This window comes from Pan paniscus, chromosome 1 (genome assembly GCF_029289425.2).
Source record: "Pan paniscus chromosome 1, NHGRI_mPanPan1-v2.0_pri, whole genome shotgun sequence".
Classification (NCBI taxonomy): domain Eukaryota; kingdom Metazoa; phylum Chordata; class Mammalia; order Primates; family Hominidae; genus Pan; species Pan paniscus.
In genome coordinates, this window is record NC_073249.2 from 81821825 (window position 1) to 81847470 (window position 25646).

Genomic DNA, 25646 nt, shown 5'->3' on the forward strand with positions numbered 1-25646 from the left:
GACAAAAACAAAAGCCACAAAAAGATACTCAACATCATTAACCACTAGAGAAATGCAAATTAAAGGCCAGGCACAGCAGCTCATGCTTGTAATCCCAGCACTTTGGGAGGCCGAAGCAGGTGGATCACCTGAGGTCAGGAGTTCGAGACCAGCCTGATCAACATGGCAAAATCCCATGTCTACTAAAAATACAACATTAGCTGGGCGTGGTGGCGCATGCCTGTATCCCAGCTACTTGGGAGGCTGAGGCAGGAGAATCTCTTGAACCCGGCAGGCGGAGGTTGCGGTAAGCCAAGATCATGCCATTGCACTCCAGCCTGGGCGACAAGAGCGAAACTCTGTCTCAAAAAAAAAAAAAGAGAAATGCAAATTAAAACAATGATATATTTCTACACGCCTACCATGAAGGCTACAATTAGGAAGACTCACTACACCAAATGCTGATGAGAATGTGGAGCAACTGGAACTCTCATATACTGCTGGTGGGAATGCAGTATGGTAGAATTACTTTGGAAGACAGTCTGGAAGTTTTTTATAAAGTTAAACATACTTACCATACAAGTCAGCAATCCCACAATAGATATCTACCCGAAAAGATTTAAAAGTGTTCGACCCTAGTTATTTTGTCCAAGATGTACATGAAGTTTCACTATTTACATTTTCCCTGTGAGCCATCAGCAGTGTTTAAAAAATTTTTTTTTTAATCTCCTTCAAGTACTTGGGGAAGCCTGCCCACCTTAAACCTGAAGCAACATTAAATTACAAGAACTACACACCATCTAGAACAATTTTCCAAACCTCAAGCTGAGACTCATTAGTGCGTATTCTACCAGTTCAATACCAACAGTTGTAACAATATGAAAAAAAACAGAATGCATCCCATCTAGTAAGGTTTATATATACACCTAGAGAATCCTTTATTTTTGTTGTGTATATCACAGGTTGCCACATAAACGTACTTTTATCATGGATCATTTTTAAAACATTTTAAAAACACTGACCTAAAGCATACTTGTAACATAAGCTCCATGCTACCAGAAGCTTCTAAACCTTCTAAGCACTTACAACTTGATTCATCCTATTTTAGGAAGCAATGAAACCCACAGTAGAGCTATCATAGTGTCTATGGTTGTTATGATTACTTATATGCCTTTGGTGTCCTGCCTTAAGGAATTATCAGTATATCTTAACGTTTGTCACAATTGACTGTCATTTTTCAATACTAAAATCATACATTTTTCAGCTTTCACTGAAATTTCAAGACTAAAGAAACAAAATACAAATATTTCACTAACTTTTCCCCAATGGCTAAAAAAAGAGGCAAAAGTCAGAAGTTACTAATCTTCATATAATAAATATACTGTAACTTGGCAACATATTATGAAGAACCTGGTAATCTAGAATGCAGATGTATTGAAGATGCACTAAAGAGTAATCTACACGCAAAATTATCCATTTCAGTACATACTGACTCTAATGATATTCAAAGGACACTGACTTCATAAACCCCTTACAAAAAGATGAGATTCAATCTCCACTAAAAAATTGTCACTGGCTGCCTAATCATAATTTACACATTTTATACATTATAATAAATAACTCCCTTGAGAAGTACCTTAAAATTACTTTTTTATCAATTACTATCTTTTAATTTAGAAGGGTTAGAAAGTTGTAGGAGTGTCTGTCCAAAAGGAAAGAAATATGAGTAGAAACAAGCAATGTATTGAAATAATAGTTTATTTTATTAACAATGTTTATCTTTACAAAACCGTATATATATGGGATAATAAAATCTGTGTGGCTAATAAATCACTGATTTCCAAAAGCACTACTCTACACCTAGTATACAGTAATTTGAGAAACTATTACATTTAAACATTTAAACCTACAGGTATCTCTGACTTTGATAATTATTCTTTAAAAAAAAAAAATTTCCAGGAGGCTGAGGTGGGAGGATGGCCTTGAGCCCAGGACGTGGAGGCTGAGGGTGCCACTGCACACCAGCCTGGGGGACAGAGCAAAACCCTGCCTCACCCTGCCCCCCACCTCCCGCCAAAAAAAAGAATCCTACATTGAAATTTAGATAGGGCTCACAAAGATTAAAATCCCTGGCCTATCCTCTAAATCCATGCTAGTCTAAAACAACACTCTATTGGCCCAGGTGAATCTTGTGGATTTGGGAGCTCTAAGTAAACATATCTTTTAATCATAAATAACATCTGGGAAATTATTCATCTTCATTCCCACAACATAATAGGAAGTTTTGTGAAGTATAATTTTCTTTGATGGGAAGAAAGGAGGTAATTAATCAGTTTAAGTAAAATCAATTACAAAGCTTGAATATTACCATTGAAAGGGCACATGCTATGGTGAAATAACTGGAAATGTAAATGCTACAAGAAAAATTTATCCATTTGTTCTATTCCAATTTTACTATTTAGCAGTAATTCACTGCTAAAAAATCTGTAGAAATACAAATAATGAAAATGTATCAGAAAAACACTTAAATCTACAACCCTGTAGATAGACAATCATAATGTTTAAATATTGAAGTCTTTTAAAAAAGGAATCTATTTCCTTAGGAAAATCCTAACTTGGAATTTGACTTTTAAAAGGAAGGCTTTATAAGTGTACCATACTTTATTTTATTTATTTATTTATTTATTTATGACACAGAGTTTCCCTCTGTCGCCCAGGCTGGAGTGCAGTGGCACAATCTTGGCTCACTGCAACCTCCACCTCCCAAGTTCAAGCTATTCTCCTGCCTCAGCCTCCCAAGGAGCTGAGACTACAGGCGTACGCCACCACTCCCGGCTAATTTTTGTATTTTTAGTAAAGACCAGGGTTTCACCATGTTGGCCAGGCCGGTCTCAAACTCCTGACCTCAAGTGATCACCCGCCTTGGCCTCTCAAAGTGCTGGGATTCCAGGCGCAAGCCACCGCGCCCAGCCAAGAGTACAGTACTTTAAAAAGTCATTTTATCTAACAAAAAAATAAAATTAATAATAATAGTCATTTTATCGCCACACACAAAAAAAGATGGTAATTATGTGACATGACGGATATGTTAATTAACTTGATTGTATATGAAGTTATCAAGTCCTACACCTTAAATATAACAATTTTTAATTGTCAATTATACCCCAATAAAACTGGGAGGGAAAGTCATTTTTTAAAAAAAACCATCACTAATTCAAACATTAACAATGTGGATTTTGCTGTTTCCTGAATGCAGAGCCAGGATTAGCATTGTAGTATAGAAGAGTTGAATAACAGTGTAAAGGTCTACTAAGGGTAAAGGCCAATAAATTAGTTCTTTGCAAACATTTTCAAGTTTCGATACTTTCAAAAAGTATTTTCAAGTACTTAGAAAACCACTTTTAAAGGAAGTCATTCCAAAAATGTCCTATTTTAAGAGTATATATTATCATATCTAAAATATTATTTAAGATAAAGAACTCCCTGTATGTATACATACACATTTGAAAAACTGTAATTCAGGCTTTCTAATACAGTCAGTGAACCCTTCAATTCCCCTAGACCCAATACACAAATTCCATTTCCATTAGGGAGTTGGAGTAGGAGGGGGAAAAACAGGTATATGGTTTTGTTATATTTTAATTAACTCGTTTGTAGATATAGCTGAAGTAACTGAACCAAAAGAAAACACTAAAATACAGAACTATATACAAGTACTTAAACTGTCCAACTGAGATAAAGGACCAAATTATAAATGTATCCATGCAAAACAATGTTAACGTTTGTTTTATTAAGCTAAAATTAAGTTCTCCGCAAATAAATTCTAAAAGAAATACTGCACACTTTTTTTGGTAAATAGTTTAAAAAACCAGACTCTAGCTATATTCAATTTTAAAATGATTAATCACCACTCTAGGTACTTATCCTACAACAAATGCACAGAAGCTTGTAGAATGATGTTCATTAAAATGCTGTAAGGGCGAACGTCCACTTAAAGAAGAAAGGTTGAGTACCCTATGGTACTTCATAATGTTACCTACTATGTAATAATTTAAAAGACAGAATCAATCTATTTTTACTGCCATGGAAAGATCTCCAAAATGTGGAGAAGCGAAAACAATGTTTACAATATGACACCATGCATTCAGGTGTCTCTCTCATACACACACACACAAACACACACACACCCCAGCATTTGTACATGTACATATGTACTTGTAAGAATGCAAACAAAAAGGTCTGGAAGAATATTCAGAAAACAGAAAATATTATTTCTAAGGGTGGCGGAGTGAAATTGAATGGGAGGGATCAAAGGGATTTTTGCTTCATTTTTATTTTTTTATAAACAAAATGTATTCGTATTTTACTTGAGACACTAAAAAGAATTTAAAAATTGCATGCTAACTTTTCTTAAATAATTTACAAACCAGAACTGTTGGTTGTAATGAGATTTCATTTTCTTCTCTTTACTTGAACTCAAATGAGAGCAACAAACACTTTTTAACTAGCAAGTGGCAAAACTGGAAAGAAAAAAATTTTATGATGTTGTTTGCCGTATCTCCAAATAGAAAGAAAGAGTAATGAAGAGTATACAGGAAGAAACAAAAAAGACCTTTACTAAGTACGTCCATTTTTAAGAAACCAAACTTTTTAGTTGACTCGGGCGTGACCTAGAATCCTCAAAAAAAAAAAAAAAAAAGATTATGCAAAACGAAAAAAGCGGAATACTGTTCCCCCAAGTACTGAAGGTTGTTTTTAGAAAGCTTAACTACGAAACTGTAAATGCCAAGTGTGTTTTCCAGGGGTGGGAAGAGGAACGTGAAACTCTACACCACCTTTAAGCGGTCAAAACGAACTGAAGCGCAGAGTGGAACTGGGAGAGCGCGCGGGGGTGGGGAGAGCTCAGCTATCACTTTTAGGTTTTGGCTCAGCGCCGCAAAAACAGTTTACACGGATTCTGTCTGGAGCGTGAAGTCCCTGAGGGTGGTCAACGCGTCGCAGCCGACACCTAAACCCTCTGGAGATTGAAGGTCGGCTGAGCGGGGAAAGCGCGCTGGAAAAGAGCAAAAGAGCTAACTTTTGCTCTAAACGCGGCAGCTCCTGGAGGTTCCGCAAGTCCCCCGAGTCCCAACCCATTAGCGACCCCAACACCTTTACAAGCCAGTACCTTCGGCCCACGGCCCGGCCCTCCGAGAAAAACCCAGCAAGGGCGGCGGCTGGCAGCATGCACAGGGGGCTTGACTGGGGGAGGCACCGGCACGGGATTCGGCGACCAAGGCCCCACCCAACACCCCAGAGTCTCCGGGCGCCCCCACCGAGACGCCGTCCCACCTCCAACAGACCCGGCAGCGTGCCCCCTCCCCCACTCTAGGCGGCGACCTCAGCGCCTCCGCCCCGGGGCCCCCGCTCACCCAGGTAGCGACTCCGCAGCCGGGACGGGTCCTCCAGCCCGAGGGACCTTTTCCTCACGTCCCACAACAGGTGTGGGCAGGAGCCACCCCGAGACATGGCTCTGCCTGAGCCGGGTGAGAGGGGAGACCACCGCGTGGGGGAGGGGAGGAGGGGGAGGGGACACCCGTTTCAACACCCGAGCCGCACCGGCACCATCCGCGCGCCGGGCCTCCAGGGCGCAGCGTTAGATGGCGGTGGCAGCAGCGGCGCCTGGGCCCCCGAAGCCCGGCCGCACCCGGGCCGGAGCTCGCCTCATACTCTCCTTAGACTAACCAGAACATCCAAAGATCAGCAACAGTCTCCTCCCTCAGCCCCCCTCCAACAGGAGGAGGCGGAGGCGGAGGCGATGGCGACTCCTCCCTCTCCTCGTCCTGGATACCCTCCCCGCCAACCCTTTCTCGCGAGATGACGACCACCCTGGGGACTGAGGCTGGTGTGTGCCGCGGCTGCCCTCACCCTGGAAGAATGCATTCGGGCCACTCTAACCAGATCCTTAAGTCGCTAGGGATAAAAGACGAGTAGAGAGAGAAGCTACTCAATTCTGTAGTCTCTCGCTCTCGAGTCTCCAGTCAAAAGAAGCAAGAGAATTGTGCGGCATCATCTTTAGGCACTGAAGGCCCAAAAACCCATTTTAACTACGGGCCTGCTTAATCAAAGTGAAAGGGCAGTAGAACCAGCGCAGCTTCACTTTCCCTTCTCCAACATGGCCTCGAGGGCATGGGGAGAAGGAGGAGGTTTCCGCTCGACCCCGCCCGCGCCTCGGGGCGGGCCAATCATGGCGGGCAGCTCGGCCTGCGCAAGCGCGCTGCCAGCAGGGCGCAGCGCGGACTTGGTGAGGTGATTATTTTGGCACCTGTTGCCATGGCTCCTCCTCCCTCTCTCCTGCCGGGGGCCCGAGGCGGACCAGGGGCTGGCAGTCGGCAGCCTCCGCCCCCTCAACCTTCGCGGGGCCCGGGCCGCAGCTTTTCGGTTCACAGCGGGCAGGGAAAGCCGCGGGAAGGGTACGCCAGGCGAGAGGCGGACGCGAGTCGTCGTGGCAGGAAAAGTGACTAGCTCCCCTTCGTTGTCAGCCAGGGACGAGAACACAGCCACGCTCCCACCCGGCTGCCAACGATCCCTCGGCGGCGATGTCGGCCGCCGGTGCCCGAGGCCTACGGGCCACCTACCACCGGCTCCTCGATAAAGTGGAGCTGATGCTGCCCGAGAAATTGAGGCCGTTGTACAACCATCCAGCAGGTAATGGACCCTGAATGGCTCCTTATCGAGACCTTCCTTCTCGCTTCCTCTAAAATGGACCTTTTAGAGGCCCTCTGACAACTGCCTCTAGAGGCATCCACAGCCCCAACCCCTTCCGTTCAAGTGAAGCCGTCTACTCTCCTAGCCTGTGCATTTCACCCTCTCTCCTGCAACATCTCTTCCTAAGCCAACGTATCTCAAGTCAGCTCCCTTCCCCACCTATGTGACATCCGCCCCCTTACGCACGACTCCAACCCAAACCTGATCTCCAGATTTGAGCCTTCTCAACTTCTGCGGCCACCAAACTGTCTGGGACCACCATGAAACACTCATTCTCTGTCTCTTTTCGAATTGTGGCATATTAACCCACGCTAGGCAGAGCTGGATGGGTGGCTTGTCGCACTGTAGGGTTTGGAGTAAAGGTCACTTTCTTCAGCTGCTGCTGGCTGAGGCCTGCAGACTGAGCCCTCCCCCAAACTGCATGCTTTACTTCATCCAGGCTTGAGTCAGTGTCATTTCTCATCCCATAGGCCCAGTGTGTTTTTTTAAGTCTATCCTTATTTATGAAATTGTTGAACAAGCTCTACCCAGAGCTTTTTGTGTGGACAGACCTGGATATCATTCTCTTCTACCACTTATAGTTGTGACCTTGAGCAAAAGCCTAGATCTCTGTTTGTGTAATACGCGGTCTATGAGAATGACAGATAACATATGTGCTTGACTCTTTGTAAATGCTCAGTAAACGTTACATCTCTCTTTGCCTACTGGAAAACTGTGTTCTTGTGGTTGAAAAAAAAAAAACTGTAAGAAACTGAAAGATTCCAATCCCTTTATTAAAGATCTAGAATTCTGTTACCTCTTCTATAAAGTGAGTTGTAATGATACTTATTTGCTAGGGGCTAACATCAGATATATTCTGAGGTCTGTTTCAAGCCTAAGACTTGGCAAACTAGAAAATGTGTTGTAAATTGAAAGACTGAAGTGCTACCCGAAAAATGGCTTTTATTCTCCTACATAGTTAAAATCTGTATTCTGCAGTTGGTATCATTAGGAAAGTTGTCTAGTTCCCCCATTATCTGATTATGAACCAGCTCTCTGGAGTCTGAACTGGTTACTAAATCTGATTTCCAGTTTGATAATGGAATGAATTGAACATCTGGATTATACTCTAACCCTTAATATTATTTACTGCAACATTGAACCCATTATAAAACTGATCATTAAGGACAGTTTGTTACTGACTTAAAAAGTTTTTGTTTATTTGCCTTTTAGTTCTTTTAACATTCAATTTTTTTGGAATCATGCTGTGTTTTGTGGCAAAGATTTTCGGGAAGGAGGGTTGAGCTATGCTTTTTGTAATAATCTGGGGTTTACAGAGTCAACTGAATGTGAAGTCAACCCTGACCTTCATAAGCTTTGTGTTTTAGCTGTAGGATAAGGGCATGGCAGAGTAAGAGTAATTTTAAACTACTTAAAATAATACAAAATTGGAGGGTAGTCTTACCTTGATCCTTTCCAAGCCTTTAGTTTTTAGCCACCTGTAATTACTGCTTAAAATACTACTCAGCTTTCAGAATGAAGAGGGATTACCTTTCACTTGCAGGATGTGCATTTCACCTGAAAATCCTTGGATTCGTTCAGTTATTTTAACCCCCTTTTTCAGTGTAGTAAAAGGTGCTAGGCTTTGAAGGGAAATAGACCTACGTTTCAGTCTTGGCTGTGTGACCTTGACCCTAAATTCCTGCCTTAGTTATCTCATCTATAAAATGGGAGTAATTGTAATCATTTCAGGATTGTTGTGAAAATCAGATGATCTAATGTCTCTAAAACATGTAGCACAGCGTTTGCACTTAGACTCAATAACTGTCAGTTCTAAAATTTGAGCAACATACAGAGTAAGGATATCTATTACAGCAGAATTATTTATGATCGACAAGTTGGAGGCACACCAGTGTAGAAATGGAGGAGCTTGAAAAATATGTTGACTGATGAGTATTGAATAGAATCTGAGGAAACACTGATTATTGTCTTAAGAGTTATCCAGAGTGAATATTCAAGGATTTTGCCTACTATTTTGCCTAACAGTATTTGTTATTGAATTGTCATTGAAACATTTGTCTAGATTCACCTACAAAGAGTTTATTAAATGATATGAAATGCTGCAATATTAACAGTTGGAAATCATACATTGCTGATTCTAGATTTTTGAGATTTAATTTTATCACTGACACTGTATGTCTCAACAGGTAACAAGAATGTGTTTTTAGCCAGGCGCGGTGGCTCACACCTGTAATCCCAGCACTTTGGGAGGCTGAGGTGGGTGGGTCACCTGAGGTCAGGAGTTTGAGACCAGCCTGACCAACATGATGAAACCCTATCTCTACTAAAATACAAAAATTAGCCGGGCGTAGTGGCGGGTGCCAGTAATCTCAGCTACTTGGGAGGCTGAGGCAGGAGAATTACTTGAAACCAGGAGGTGGAGGTTGCAGTTAGCCAAGATAGTGCCATTGCACTCCAGCCTGGCAACAGAGCGAGGTTCTGTCTCAAAAAGAAAAAAAAGAATGTGTTTTTATGTATAGATACATATTTTAGTTACAGTATTGCATCTCTGACCTGTGAGCCAGAATTTTGAGGCTCTCATTATCCATTTGCCTATGTGTTTTTGCTGGCATGTCATGATCTGCCACTGTAGAGAAGGAATAGAGTTCTAGCCAAATGTGTGTCCTGGTCAAGTTCCTCAACTCACAAAAAGGATGTCAGTCCCCGCATTATCCCCCACCTGACTATAAAAATATGTGACTCCACCCTAGCCAGTTGCATAGCTGTACTCCAGTGTTTGTCAAAGAAATAATCTTGAAGTTATGTTGCCCAGTGTTATTTTTTCTTTTCTTTTCTTTTCTTTTTTTTTTTGAGACAGAGTCTTGCTCTGTTCCCTAGGTTGGAGTGCAGTGGTGTGATCTGGGCTCACTGCAACCTTGGCCTCCTGGGTTCAAGTGATTCTCCTGCCTCAGCCTCCTGAGTAGCTGGGATTACAGGCACGTGCCACCCTGCTCAGCTAATTTTTGTGTTTTTAGTAGAGACGGGGTTTCCCCATGTTGGCCAGGCTGGTCTCAAACTCCTGACCTCAGGTGATCCACCTGCCTTGGCCTCCCAAAGTGCTGGGATTACAGGTGTGAGCAACCACACCCGGCCCAATGTTTTCTTAAAAGCTTAGTTAAGGAAAACAAAAAAATTATCAGTGGAGGAGTGTCATTTATTTGTATTTGTGAGTTCCAAAATGGGGTAAGTCATCCCAAGGGGTGCACACAATGAAACACTGGAATGTAGGAAGAAAATTATAGAACTTCCAGTAATGTTTACTGTTATTTCATCCACTTAAATTTTTCATTGTGTATACATTCTGTAATACAAAAATATATTATTGCAGTAATTCTATATAATTTATAAATATATAAATGATTTATAAACAGGATGTATGCTCAAATTGTTTTTTACTGATAGGGCATATGTTCAAGAGGAGCTGGAAGACCACAGCTCTAAAGAGTCTAAAAACTATCCTTTGGTGAAGTTAGTCCCAAAAACAGCTATCTGAACCATATCATTTTAACGCATTATAGCTCTCCTCTTACTGAATTACATTTTGGCTTACATGGAAGAGCTTTTGAAAAAATAGTTCTGTGAAACTTGTTGCAGTGCTTAATGTGCTGGTGCTGAGAATATCATTCTCAACATTACATGGGTTCCCTCTGAAGACTCATGGGAAAAGTTACTTTAAAGTCTAAATAAGAATAATATTTGCATTTTTCCTAGATAATTAGCTTGTTTAATTTTAAAGACCTAGAGGATATTTCTTTTTAAATAAAAATAAACTAAATGAACCAATGTTATCAGTGTTTATAAGGAAATATCTGTATCATAAAAATTTTATATTCAATGCTAAGAGAATTGATGTTACAATAGATGGTTAAATACAGCTTAGTGCAAATATATATTGTTCTATTATATGTAAATAAAATCAAATGTGGATCAAATAATGAGTGTACGTACCTACATAGTTTGAATTACACAGTTCTTTAGCATCTCTGTTAGAACTTATTTTGTTGCCACAGATTGTCAGTGAAGAATCTTAATGCCAGTCTAAGATATTAATATATGTCCATATATATTAAGTGTATATTTAATATATTATGTTTAAATACACTAAATATACATATATTATTTTTTAAAGTAATAACTCTTATTTAAAGTTAAGAGATAACTAAAATAGATGTAAGATTAGAATTTCAAATACAATTGTAAAATATTGGTGAAAAATAGAATATCTTCAAACAATCAGCTACCAAGAAGGTTGAATTATTCAATATTTATTGAGGGCCTGTTGTATATTAGACACTGTTCTGGCACTCAGGATAAATCAGTGGATAAAATAACGAAACCCACCCACACAGAGTTTGTATTCACAGAAGAATTCATAAAAAGGAATATCAGCTGGGCGTGGTAGCTCACACCTGTAATCCCAGCACTTTGGGAGGCCGAGGCATGTGGATCACCTGAAATCAGGAGTTTGAGACCAGCCTGGCCAACATGGTGATACCCTGTCTCTACTAAAAGTACGAAATTTAGCTGGGCATGGTGGTGCGCACCTGTAATCCCAGCTACTCTGGAGGGTGAGGCAGGAGAATTGCTTGAACCTGGAAGACGGAGGTTGCAGTGAGCCAAGATCGTGCCACTGCACTCAATCCAGCCTGGGCAACAGAGCAGATTATCATCCTTGATGCAGTTGTTCAACACTTAACATATTTTTTGTGTGCTATCCTGCTTTTAAACTAATTTTAAGAAATTAGAACTGTTTATGCAGATGTGCTACAGGAGAAGAAAGCCCTAAGCTATAAATAGTTTATCATTCCCAGGTCATGTAAAAATATTAATTTCGCTTATAACAGAGAATGAAATATGTTTAAAGTGCCGTATGGTATAGTAGAAAGAGGACTGGGATCAAAGAAACTGTGTTCTAGTCCTTGCTCTATCCAGAACTCTCCTGAGTGTAAGACAAATTACTTAACTTTTAAGTGCCTCATCTTTTTCATTTATAAAAATGAGGGAGCTTGGACTTTCCTTAAAGTCTTTTCCTGCTAATAATCTATAATTTGGTATTCTCTTAGGACTTTTCTTACATTCAGAACCTTCAGGAAACTCAGATTTCATTGGGGAAAGTCATATAATTATTGTTAGATTAGGATTTAGGGATCTAGTTTTTTATCCTTGCTGGATTATTTATTTTAAACAAGTAATTTGTTTACTGGGCCTCATTTGCCTGATTTATGAGTGCCTACAGTAGATGATTTCAACAGTCTTTCTAAATCTAAAAGTAACTGATTATTTGTACCTGAAGAAATAAGTAAATTTAAAACATATCATCCCTACAATGCATCTTAGCTATTTTAGTCTCTTTACCTGTTCTTTACTCTGGAATTTCAAACCAAAGTGTATTTTCAGTCAACATTTTTAAAAACATTATCTACCCATGATGTTTTGGGTACTATTTTAGTGATAACTATTTCCAAGGCATTGTGGAAAATATTAAAATTATATGGCTCTAAAATGGTAGCTTAGTCATGTTCTTAGTGTTAAATCAGAACTAGCTTTGGCACAAATAAAAATGAATGACTTTTTGGCCGTCAGTGTCCATGTCAAAGATTAACCTTTACATATTCTAAGGATTTGTATCTAGTTTGTCACATGATAGCAAACAGATGAACTTGTGTAATGTAAGGAATTAAGAGGGATGTTAAAAAGTAACAAACCATAAAGGAGTGGCATGAAAGGGATGGGAAGAGGTAGGGAAATGTAGTGATTTTATGACCTCTTAGCATTCAGTAAGAAACTTTATTTTTCACAGAGGGATATAGTGAATACCTCAATCCAGTATTTGTAAGTGTGTATATGTGCTTGAGAGTAAAAATTACCTATTCTGTTCCAAAAAGTTAGTCTTTACTTAGGGAGGGAATCATATATACGATAGGTGGCCTACTTTCTGGGTAGGATTCATATAATATTTTATTAACAGTAATTTCTCTCAAATAAGGAAATTAGGAAGTAAGTTTATGTCAGTTTATTAATAGGTTCATTGAAGTTCAAGGCAACTAAATTTGTTAATTTGAAAATTTATGTCTGTTATTATTTGCTTATGATATTCACTTGTAGAATTTCTCAAATTCTATGAAAAGTTAGAATTTAAAAACATGAGTTTCACTTTAAAAATAAGGCAATAAAACACAAAATAACTTATAGTCAGTATTTTTCATTCTTGAACATAGTTCATAGTTTAAAAGGTATAGACTTTTTTTTTTTCTTTTTTCGAGACAGAGTTTCGCTCTTGTTGCCCGGGCTGGAGTGCAATGGTGCAATCTCGGCTCACTGCAACCTCTGCCTCCTGGGTTCTAGCGATTCCCCTGCCTCAACCTTCCCAAGTAGCTGGGATTACAGGCATGCACCACCACGCCCGGCTAATTTTGTATTTTTAGTAGAGACGGGGTTTCTCCATGTTGGTCAAGCTGGTCTCAAACTCCCCACCTCTGGTGATCCGCCCACCTCCGCCTCCCAAACTGCTGGGATTACAGGCATGAGCCACCACGCCCGGCCTAAATGTATAGACATTTTAAATACTTGTTTAATATTTCTAAATTGTCAGCATTGGAGGCCTTCTTCAACATCCAGTAGTACTGTTCAAAGAAACAAGATGAAAATGTATTAATTCTTTTTCTAAAAGAATATATAGTATGTCTGATGTGAACAATTTCTTTCATCTTGGGCTATAAATTAATGTCTTATGAGGAGATTTTTCTTCAGTATATTTTCAGCAGTTCAAATTTTCCACCTAATCAAGTTATTTCATTTATCATAATGGATGTTAGCCAGGTATCTATTAGTTTATACATCTGCTTATTCTAATATTAAGGTATTATAATCACTTCACATGTCATAATTATCTATTTTTATGCTCTCCCATGAGAATAGCTGTGTCATTGTACAGAACATAAGCCTGTGTTTTCCAGGTCTAGAATGACACATGTGACATTGTATTGTCACTATTTGAGTGATACCTATTTCTAAATGCTTTGTTTTGTCAAAACTTTATGTTTAGAAATGTTGAAGTAAGTTGGAATGTTTTTTCGCTACCATATCCACTGTTGATCAATTGCTGTTTTCTGGAAGACAGCCTCTGTATCTGATTTATATATGTCTAAATTTACCTGTTTAGCTTTATTTGACATATTATTTACTCTTACAGGAAAAAAAAGCTAAGAAATGTTAATTGAATGTTAATTAGCTACAATGAAAGGGTTCAGTTTTCTTTAAAATTTTCTTAACCCATTGTGTGACTTTTTTTTTTTTTTTTTTTCTGGAGTGCAGTGGTGCGATCTCGGCTCACTGCAAGCTCCACCTCCCGGGTTCACGCCATTCTCCTGCCTCAGCCTCCCGAGTAGCTGGGACTACAGCCGCCTGCCACCATGCCCGGCTAATTTTTTGTATTTTTAGTAGAGACAGGGTTTCACCGTGTTAGCCAGGATGGTCTCGATCTTCTGACCTCGTGATCCGCCCGTCTCGGCCTCACAAAGTGCTGGGATTACAGGCATGAGCCACCGCGCCCAGCCGACCTTTTTTTTTTAACAGTTAAGAAAACACTGTTTGCATTTATAGATATTAAACTGATTTTTTTTGTCACTTGTCCACATCTTCTAGTATCTCAGAAAAATTAGCAATTTAGAAGGCCTTATGTATTGGCTACTGCTATTTTTCTGTTTAGTACATAGCAGTTGTTAAACTAAAATTAGAGCTTGTTTTCATAGTTAAAATTATTCACTCACTAAAATACCTCTCTTGGTCCAGGTTCTAGCAACCATAATTTGATGTTTGAAGTTTTTTCAGTTGTTTGGTTTGGTGGGGAAGGGCTGTTGTTAATATTGTAAAACTATTACCTAGCTCTAGGCAGTTTAGTAAATTAGTTACCAGGCAAACCTACTGAAAAGATTGACTATTTATTAACCCCAAAGGATCAACCATTTAAGCCTGTCAGCCATTTAAGCTTGAAACCAGAATCTAGAGGCTTTACTCAGAAAACAATTTTGGGGTGACAGAAACTTCAGCTTTCAAATAGAACAAGAGAAGTCTGCTGAAGAGTTCAGAGTAAAAATGAACACCCATTCAGCCAGAGACTAAAACAATACACGGACTGACTCTTGATTGATGAAGCGAAACTCCATGCGAGGATAAAAACTAAACTTAGTAATTGATACTGTGTATGAGCCAGAGACACTGTGTATGACAAAGAACAATGAACCAGGTGTAATGATAGGAATCCCAGAATCTCACCCTAAATTTCCAGAGAGTTTGAAAAGACTGACTTGTAGGATTAATGCATTATGGCATCAGACTCAGGGGAAGAGAGCCGTGGTCTAAGAGTAGAGTAACTAATGAGTGAAATCTAATATATCCTTGGCATAAAGGGAACCTGATGTCCCTAGAGATGAGAAAACAGCAAATTCCAGCCTTGAGGATGAAGCAGTGTCGAGGCAAATCTGGGTCAGACAGAAAGTTTGAATATGTTTGATTAGCATCTATCCTGAACATGGTGGATCCAATTCAGTTCTGTTGGCACATACCTATTATTTGTCAAGGAAGATTAAGAAAAGGACCTTGTCTTCGGGTTAATGTGACAGATGCATAAATAATCATTTTAACAGAAAATGATAGAAGAATATACAGGCTACTTTGGTAGTTAAGAGAAGGAGCGATTTAGCCTAACCGGGAGTTTTTTTGTTTGTTTGTTTTTTAAGGCTTCCTTGAGGAGATGCAACCTGAGATGAGTTTCTGATGGATAGGAGTTAGGTAAAGACTAAGCAGGATATTGAGAAGGGACAGCATGAACTGAAGAGCCATAAAATAGCATGAAACTAGTTGAATGTTTGCCTAGCTTATCAGTCGCCCTAGGCCAGGATTTCTTAACCCTCTACTTTCTGGGAGCGGCTGTCCTGCGCATTGGAGGATGTTTAACAGCATCCTAGGCCTCTACCCACTAGACGGCAGCAGCAGCAGCAGCAAGCAGCAGCATCTGCGGCAGTTGGGGCACCACAGTTGGGGCAACTAAAAATGCCCCTGGGGGGACACTCCTGGTTGAGAACCGCTGACCTGGCTAAGATTTAGTTAAATTAGGATTATATATTCTGAAACTCAGTGGCTTCATGTTTTCTTTTATATTCCCCTTTTTCCCTTCGTAAAAATGTCTTCAATTCCAACCTTAACCAAAGAAGAAACTAAATTATTTTCTATCTTGTAGAGAGAAAAAGATGTGGCTAGAGTTCTATGTGTGTGGTGGCTGTGCCCAGAACAATACTGCTTAGAGAACTGGATAACAGAAACTGAATATAGATAGGTTTTTCACTCAGTTGTAAGAACATCAAAATTTAGAACTCCTTGATAGTTTAAATTCTCTCACCAGCTGTTTCAGCACTGTTTTTAGATTTATTCTACAACTTAAAATACGGAAAATTCAAACGTACACAAGAAAATGTAAAAATGGTTAGATACCAGATGTATGTGAGAAAATAAAGTTTAACATTATAATGGGCTGAGTAGGCCCACAAGGAACGACAGGGTTTGTGCCGTGATCTTCTTTCTAGTGTTTGAAGAATTATTCTAATGATACCCAGCTTCTCTGAAGAATGAGAAAATGAAACTTAAATTGCTGTAGGACTTTAGGATTAAATTAGAAAATCAGCAAACATATTTTAAAACTATTAAAAGCATAAGCCAGACTTATCAATATTTAAGTATCAGGCTGATAAAAACAACTTATGATTTTAAAGTACTTTAAAAGTTATTTGTGGCCGGGCACGGTGGCTCACGCCTGTAATCCCAGCATTTTGGGAGGCTGAGGCGGGCAGATCACAAGGTCAGGAGTTTGAGACCAGCCTGGCCAACATGGTGAAACCCTGTCTCTATTAAAGATACAAAAAAATTAGCCAGGTGTGGTGGCAGGCGCCTGTAATCCCAGCTACTTGGGAGGCTAAGGCAAGAGAATCACTTGAACCCGGGAGGTGGAGGTTGCAGAGAGCCGAGATTGTGCCATTGCACTCCAGCCTGGACAACAGAGTGAGACTCTGTCTCAAAAAAAAACAAAAAAAAAACAACAAAAAAAAACGTTGTTTGTATGTGTATATATATATGTGTGTGTATATGTATATATATATATACGTGTATATGTATATCTGTGTATTATATATACACATACATATTATATATTAGGGTAATAAATATTAGTATAAACTGCTTCCAACTCTACTGGCTAACTTTCCTTTTTATTTAATATTCTACATTCTATTAGGTAATAGGGGTACAAGTATGAATAATATTGAGCCACTAGCTTCGAGGAAGTCATAATCTTGATAGGTACATAGATTTACAAATAACTAGAGTAAAATATGTAAAATGTACTGTGGTAGATTTTAAAATGACATTGAATTAATGAATTTTGCTGTAAGAATACTGTGAATTCGAGAGGGACAAAAATATCAAGGACTATGTTAAATTGTGGAAGACAGAATGTGTAGCATTGCCATCACTTAAGGCTAAAGGCAAGTAGTTTGCACTATCTGGTGATACTTTTCAAAACCTGCATACTAAGCAAAAATTGCAGGGAAGCAACTGCCATTTTTACATTTTTCAAATTTTGCTGCTTAATGTTAAGATTACCCAACTATTTGTTATAGTAATTCAGCCAAAATGCACAAAAATGGGGTGTTATCACTGGGTTCATTTTCACTTGGGATGAGAGTATTACTTGAGTGTAAAACTAGTATGAAAGTACGTTAGAATCAAGGTTCCCTAAAATATTTTTATATGGCAGTATATTTACTGAAAAAAATTTGCATACAGTTGAACCTGTGCAGTTCAAACCTGTGTTATTCAAGGGTCAACTGTACTGTGATACTGTGGTGCCTCTCTAAATGTTAACTGAAATACAAAGTATGCAAAAAGCATAGTAAAAGTGGTTAAAAATAGATTGATAAATCCTTTGGTTTTTAAAATTTGGTGACAGCTGTTAAAAGACGTGTATAATATATTTGGTTTATTCCTGAATTTTTCTTTTCTTTTTTTTTTCAGGTCCCAGAACAGTTTTTTTCTGGGCTCCAATTATGAAATGGGTAAGTCTTGAGTTTTTATGGAAGCTACTGAAAGACAAATTCCTTAATAGGAATTTACTAATTTGAAGTAACTTTTATGAAGGATATACTTTAGAGTATTCTTGGTATGCCTCTAGGTGATTTCATGGCAAATATTCTCAGACATATCGTTTTCTCCATAAAGCAACTATCTACTTTAGTTTTTCTGAACTCTTTAGATAAGAGGCCTTCTGGGAACATACTTGTTATCAAAAAACTTACAATTGTGCGCCATATGGACATGAAATTTCATTCTAAAATGTTATTACTAAGTAAAACATTAAGCTAGTTAGAACCCCCAAGTTAACCTTTATTATTAATTTAGTATGAGAACTGAAGGTACTAACACCAAAATATAGGTGAGGAAAGTTACTCTCAAAAAGTAGATGGATTTATTTGAATATAAATATTAGCATTTGGTAAATGAGAGAACCTAGGACTTCTGACTCCAAGCCCAGTGCTTTTACTCTTCCCCAAAGTTTTCTTTCTTAAAGTTCTTACTTAGCTGAAAAGAAACAATTGTGGTGGCTGTTTGTAGCAAATCATTGATTTTATGTTGAAAGGGCCAGTTTGGGTCTATAACTGTGCTTCTCAAAGTGTCATCTCTCTGGACCTGCAGTGGCATCATTTGAGAACTTGTTAGGCCCCATCACAGACCTACTAAATCTAAAACTCTAGATGTGGAGTCCAGTGAGCTCTGTTTTCATAACCTCTGCGGATGATTCTCTGATGCCCTCTAAAGTTTGAAAACCACTGGTCTGTAGGCTTTTTTTTTTTTAATGTGGTAAAATACATATAAAACTTACTATCTGAACCATTTTCAAAGTGTACAGTTCAGTAGTGTTAAGTACATTTACATCATTGTTAACCAATCTCCAGAACCCTTTTTATCTTGTAAAAGCAAGTCTCTGTACCCATAATTCCCCATTCTCCTTCTCCCAGTCCCTGGCAACCACCATTCTACCTTCTGTCTCTATGAATTTCACTACTCTAAGTACCTCATGTAAATGGAATCAAAATGTATTTGTCTTTTTGTAGTTGGCTTATTTCCCCTAGCATAATGGCCACAAGGTACATTAATGTTGTCACATGTGTCACTTTCCTTTCTTTTTAATGCTGAATAGCATTCCATTTTATGTATTTACCACATTTTGTTTATTCTTCTATATGTTGATTGGACAATTGGTTTGCTTCCACATTTTTGCTGTTGTGAATAATGCTACCATGAACATTGATGTACAAGTATCTGTTTAAGTCAATACTTTTAATTCTTCTTAGTATACACCCAGAAGTTGAATTGCTAGATCATATGATAATTCTGCTTAATATTGTTTGTTTTCCTCAGCAACTACATTATTTTACATTTCTACCAGCAATTCATAAGTGTTCTAATTTCTCCACATCCTCACCAACACTTGTTACTTTTGATGGGGGAGCATTTTTGTTTTTGTTTTTATGATAGGCACCTAATGGGTGTTAGATATCTCGTTTTTATTTGCACTTCCCTAATGATTAGTCATGCTGAACATATACTTATTGTACTTATTGGTCAGTTGTGTATATTCTTTGGAGAAATATTTATTCAAGTCCTTTGCCTGTTTTTTAATTTAATCAAGGTGTTTTTTGTTGTTGTTGAGTGATGGGCTGTTGTAATTCTCTTAAATGTACTTTAAAAATGGTTAGAACAATTCAGAAACTCAGTCGTAAATTCAAGTGGTTGAGAATGTTAGAGTTGGAATTGGCTATGACTCAATCTTATGGCCTTGGGCAAGTTTAGTCTCTCTGTCATTTTGTCTCTTCAACTATAAAGTGACAAGATTAGAATATAAGTGATTCGGGAGCTGTATTTTACAGAGATCTAGAGAGCAGGTTTTTTTTTTTTTTTCATATCTACATATTGAGAAAAGATCCTAAAACCCCCTATACTAATGGAAGTTACATTACCATTTCCTTCTTCTCTCCCTACCTACACTTAAAATTACATAGTAATAATATATCTTTATAGTGGAATTGATTGCTGAAGTATTCAATCATTAAAAGAGTTTGAGTGATTTCATCTATTCACAATAAATTTAGGGGCCTCTTTGATCTCAAATTTACCACAGTTTAGGAGTTTATTGATTTTATCAATAGCTTTGGGGTTTATTTGACCTGGTTCATTACTGTTGTGAGATATTGACAGCATTATATACTCATAAATGCCTTCTTGACTATCTGTCTCTTTAAGAACATCTATTTTAAGTACATGTTGAAATCATACATAGTCTCCAGATGACAGCATAGCAATAGAAACTTCTGTGTTTTGTTCTCTGGTGGGGAGACTTCTTCTATTAGATACTTACCTTATGTACCTCTTACTGTGTTTTACTATCCCAGAGTATTTGATAATTAATCTGTAGAATTCTATACATGACACATAACAGTTGCTTCTGCAAGCCACATATGTTCTATAACATGAAGACTCTCAGACCATATGCCTTCAAACATATAACTGTAGTAGAGTCCTTTGTAACCACTTTAGTTGAAACCACATAACTAATCATAAAGGTCAAAGTGGATAATCCTAAAAACAAAAACCTATGTACCTTAAATATTTTATTTTAACCTAAAGGATATAAATATATATTCATTGACAATCAGTCTTTTTTAAAGCTAAATCTTTTATTTGTGTATGGATTTTTGAGCTCCACATTTTCTATCCTGGATAAATTACACTACAGTGCATCCTATATAATTTCCAGCTTAGTTTTTTTTAAAAAAAATTTATTAAATCATATAAATTACATTAACAAGTAAAACTGGCATAAATAGATTGGGGACAAACATAGTGACTTGGTAAAAATACAGCTCATCTGGTGGGAGCAAAAACGCATGAGTGCAATAGAGACAGTGTTAAAAACACAGAAGAGAAATGGCCATGTATATGCTGATGTTAAAGAAAAATGGCGTAACAGCCAAGGCCGGGCATGGTGGCTCATGCCTGTAATCCCAGCACTTTGGGAGGTTGAGGCGGGCAGATCACCTGCGGTCAGGAGTTTGAGACCAGCCTGGCCAACATGGTGAAACCCTGTCTCTATTAAAAATACAAAAATTAGCCAGGCATATTGGCACACGCCTGTAATTCCAGCTACTTGGGGGCTGAGGCATGAGAATTGCTTGAAACTGGGAGGTGGAGGTTGCAGTGAGCCTAGATCGCACCATTGTTCTCTAACCTGGGTGACAGAGCGAGACTGTCTAAAAAAAAAAAAAATGATCTAACCAAAAAACTAAAATTATAAGTTTTTCTGATATTTATACTTTTTAAAAATAATTCATTAGAAGCCCAAACCTCAGCATCACACAATATACCCATGTAACAAACCTGCACATATACCCCAAATCTAAAATTTAATTTAATTTAAAAATAATAACATTGGCAGAAAACATCAAAGGAAGAATCTATACAAATGACCTTAACAGCTTTTAGGTATCTTCCATGCTAGTGGTTAGTGGTTCCTGACATATATAAAGAGTATATAAATTCATATGTGAAATAGGTAGACCAAAAAAAACCCAAAATATATATGTACGTGTAATGCATACATATACATCTTATCTATATATGTACTACTGACTTTCAGATATGTGAGACTGCTTAGTGTACCTAACAAAATAAAATTAGTTCAAAAAGCAGTTTTTTAATTCATTGTGCTTTTTTTTGTTGTAATCTACATTTTCTTAATGAATGGACACTAAAATTATACTGCTAACTTACGGAAATCTCAAAAATGTCTTGTGCTTGATTTAAAGTTAAAACTATTACTCCACACTTGTGATACTTTTTTTCTTTCTATGCGTTAATGTGTAGGGGTTGGTGTGTGCTGGATTGGCTGATATGGCCAGACCTGCAGAAAAACTTAGCACAGCTCAATCTGCTGTTTTGATGGCTACAGGTAAATTAAATAAATATCTTCTGTGTTTCTTGTAGAACATAAATGATTTTTGTTTTCTTTTATATCAGTTTATTTAGTGGCTTAGTGTTTGAAATACACCCACACACAAAGGAATTAACAGTATTATGTCTAGGAAGTTATTAAGTTATGGATGGAGGAGTCACAGAAAGAATAAGTATCTGAATGGGCTTTTGCTTTTCAGGTTTTTGCCATGAACATATTTTTATAAGTGGGAAGAAAATTACAGTTAATAGTCACTTTAAAGATTCCTCTTTCATGTAAGAATTGAGTATTTTCTGTGACACTAAGTTACAAAAACATTATTGAAAATTCAGAGTATAGCGTTTCTTTGTCCCTCATCCTACATTATTGTTGTAATTACTTTACTCAATATTAAGTATTCACTGAAGTTATTGCAGCAGTATGTATTCTTTTTAAAGTAACATTTTGTTTCAACAGGGTTTATTTGGTCAAGATACTCACTTGTAATTATTCCAAAAAATTGGAGTCTGTTTGCTGTTAATTTCTTTGTGGGGGCAGCAGGAGCCTCTCAGCTTTTTCGTATTTGGAGGTAAGCCTACCAGAGATATTTTTAAAACTGTTTCAAAGGCTACTTAGATGGCACTAATTTTTTTTTTTTTGAGACAGGGTCTCGCTCTGTTGCCCAGGCTGGAGATGGCACTAATTTTTTTAAAATATTCATATATAATGCTAAGACAAGAAGTACCTAAAGTAGAAATTTAACATTTCTAGAAAAGTCTAGGGGTTTACAAATAAGTTAACCAGTTAACTAGTTAAATGGCTAAAATCAGTTAAGCAGTATGTTACCTAGTTTTTAGATTTAACTGTGCATCATTTAGATGGTTAACTATCTCACATAATCTCTTTTATTAAGACAACATATACAGTTTATGATTTATTAGTTTCTTATGTAAACCTTTTATCACTTACTTTCAATTGTATATAATAAATTGGAACTTAAGTGTATTGTTATGTAGTATTGGAAATGATACGTAGAGTGAGGTCTTTGCTTTCATTGGAAAGTGTTCCATGAGCACTGGAAATTTTTAAACTATTTACTCAGTAGTTAATATTGTCAGTGATTTATGATAATGACATTATGATCAAATATTTGAAATCAGGATCTTTTGAGAAACCTAGGAGGTATGGTTGGCTTCATGGAATAAGTTCCTTCTTATGCTTTTATACTACTCTCCATTCCATTATAAGCTAGGAGGAATAGTAAATGAAGCCGAAGGTATGGTAGAAGGGAAGGAAAGACTATGGCTCTGTGGTTATTTCTTTGGATTGAGAATTGAGGAAATGGTCCTTAGCGTTTGTGAACTTAAGTGTTTACAGGCTGTTAACCCAATAGCCTGCCTGCATCACAGAAGTATATTTTACCTTAGTGGTTAGAAGTATATTTTACTTTAGTGATTACTTTAGTACATTTTACTTTACCTGTTGATCTTATTCTTAGGAAAGGTGCTTTGTGAGTATAAATTTTAAAATTCTAGATGACCACATTTTACTAAATTTTATACATATGTTCACAAGTTTGTCACACTCTTGTAGAATTCCAGAATGAGAATATTTTTATTAAAATAATACTTTTGCACAGGAAACTATATGTCAGCTAAGCTGTTAAAAGTTTTTGGCAGGCCGGGCATGGTGGCTCACTCCTGTAATCCCAGCACTTTGGGAGGCCGAGGCAGGCAGACCACAAGGTCAGGAGATCCAGACCATCCTGGCTAACACGGTGAAACACAATCTCTACTAAAAATACAAAAAATTAGCCAGAAGTGGTAGCGGGCGCCTGTAGTCCCAGCTACTCGGGGGGCTGAGGCAGGAGAATGGCGTGAACCCGGGAGGCAGAGCTTGCAGTGAGCCGAGATCACACCACTACACTCCAGCCTGGGCGACAGAGTGAGACTCCATCTCAAAAAAAAAAAAAAAGTTTTTGGCAGTTGTGCTCTTATTATCTGAAACAAAATCCAGATGCAAATGAACTCTTTGAATCCTTTCCCTTCTGCCTGTTTCTACCTGTAAGCCCTCCGGGAAGATTCTGTTTACAACTGTATAGCTACTTGACCACCAAGAAAGAAGAAATGGAGTATGCTTTCCATTCTCTCCTTACCATAAATTTATCTATTATTATTGATGATTATTTTTCTTTCTGTTTTCTTTATAGATATAACCAAGAACTAAAAGCTAAAGCACACAAATAAAAGAGTTCCTGATCACCTGAACAATCTAGATGTGGACAAAACCATTGGGACCTAGTTTATTATTTGGTTATTGATAAAGCAAAGCTAACTGTGTGTTTGGAAGGCACTGTAACTGGTAGCTAGTGCTTGATTCAATAGAAAAATAAAGCAAACTTTTAATAACAGTCTCTCTACATGACTTAAGGAACTTATCTATGGATATTAGTAACATTTTTCTACCATTTGTCCATGATAAACCATACTTGCTCGTATATACCGCCTGCCTCCTTCTGTTCCAGTCAGCCAACATGTGTGCATAAAAGAACACACAAATTCAAGAAGTTGGAAGATTAAATTATCTGCTTATTTAGTGTAGGATGGTCAGGTAGCTAGCCATAAGTGAAAGGAAATTTTGCTGAAGAGACTGAGAAATGGGTAGTGGAATGACTATCAAGATGACCTCAAACTATTTAAGAACATTTTAACTTGCCATGAAGAATCTTGATGATTTTTGTATAAATGTTGTATAAAATTCTTTTACAGCTACAGATTTTTAAATAGGATCATTGTAAAGATTAATGAGATAATGTTTTAACATGGTGCCTGGTCCATGATAAGTGTTAAATTTTTCAATTACCCTCAGTAACTGATAATGTAGCAGAAAATACTCTATATTCAGACAGACCTGAATTTGAATCCCAGCTCTGTGACTTACATGTTGTGACTTTTTTTTTTTTTTTTTTTTTTTTTTTTTTTGAGACAGGGTCTCGCTCTGTGGCCCAGGCTGGAGTGCAGTGGCACAATCTCGGCTCACTGCAAACCCTACCTCCTGGGCTCAAGTGATCCTCCTGCCTCAGCCTCCCAAGCAGCTGGGACTACAGGCACACACCACCACACCCAGCTAATTTTTGCATTTTTGTAGAGGTAGGGTTTTGTCATGTTGCCCAGGCTGGTCTCAAACTCCTGGGCTCAGGTGATCTGCCCGCCTCGTCCTGTCAAAGTGCTGGAATACAGGCATGAGCCACCATACCCAGCCTATGATGTGACTTTAGACAAGTTAGGAAAGTACCTAGCAGAGTACCTGGGTCATAAGTAGGTTTTCTGTAAATGTTTGTGACCTTTGGCTCCGTTGTGAGGAGAGACTGAGCATACATTACTCCACGCTACAAATAATTAACTATCTATTTGATTTGACTTTCAATGTGGAGTGCAGAGCTTTTTTTCTAAAAGTGCTAATAAAGCCAGTCCTCATTAAAAATATAGTCAGATGAGTCAGCAAAGCAAGTTATTTCAAAATTTGAAGAAATGAGACAAAACAACTTTTTGAGTAATACTATAACCTATGAAAATTTGGCAGTTAGCAATTGAAAACCTTGTACTTTATCATTTGTCCCTTAACCATGGCCTACCATTGAGGAGAAAAGATTAGAGAGCTTGACATAGGCCACAATGAAGAGGTTCTGAAGAGTCAAATTATTATTGCTTTCATTTCATAAACCACACTGTTAAATTCATTTGTGTGTTTGGCATGGGTGTGCACACATGTATGTGATTCCTAGGTTAAGCATTTAGGAAAAACATTATGAAATATGACATAGACACAAAAAAGTTTATTAAAA

General features: G+C 37.9%; 2 protein-coding genes across 12 annotated transcripts in view; one reads left to right on the plus strand and one right to left on the minus strand.

Annotated features, from left to right (window-relative positions):
• DCAF6 (DDB1 and CUL4 associated factor 6) overlaps positions 1-5814 on the minus strand; it is a 138418-nt gene extending 132604 nt beyond the window's left edge. For 3 of the 11 annotated variants that reach the window (XM_057302200.1, XM_057302198.1, XM_055111985.1), the window contains exon 1: positions 5704-5782. Coding sequence is in view for 5 of the 11 variants with exons in the window: in XM_034939760.2 (XP_034795651.1) it covers positions 5391-5487 (97 nt within the window). In the remaining 6 variants the exon portion in view is untranslated. Of the gene's footprint in view, positions 1-5146; positions 5347-5390 lie in introns of those variants that run through there. The other 8 variants (XM_034939768.3, XM_034939759.3, XM_034939760.2 and 5 more) reach the window with 7 other exon arrangements.
• Positions 5815-6535: 721 nt separating this feature from the next.
• Positions 6536-24212, plus strand: MPC2 (mitochondrial pyruvate carrier 2). Its single transcript, XM_003824606.6, has 5 exons — positions 6536-6666; positions 17830-17870; positions 21736-21820; positions 22280-22391; positions 24012-24212. The coding sequence occupies exons 1-5, from the start codon at positions 6558-6560 to the stop codon at positions 24046-24048; spliced, it is 384 nt and encodes a 127-aa protein (XP_003824654.1). The 5' UTR covers positions 6536-6557; the 3' UTR covers positions 24049-24212.
• Positions 24213-25646: the final 1434 nt, after the last annotated feature.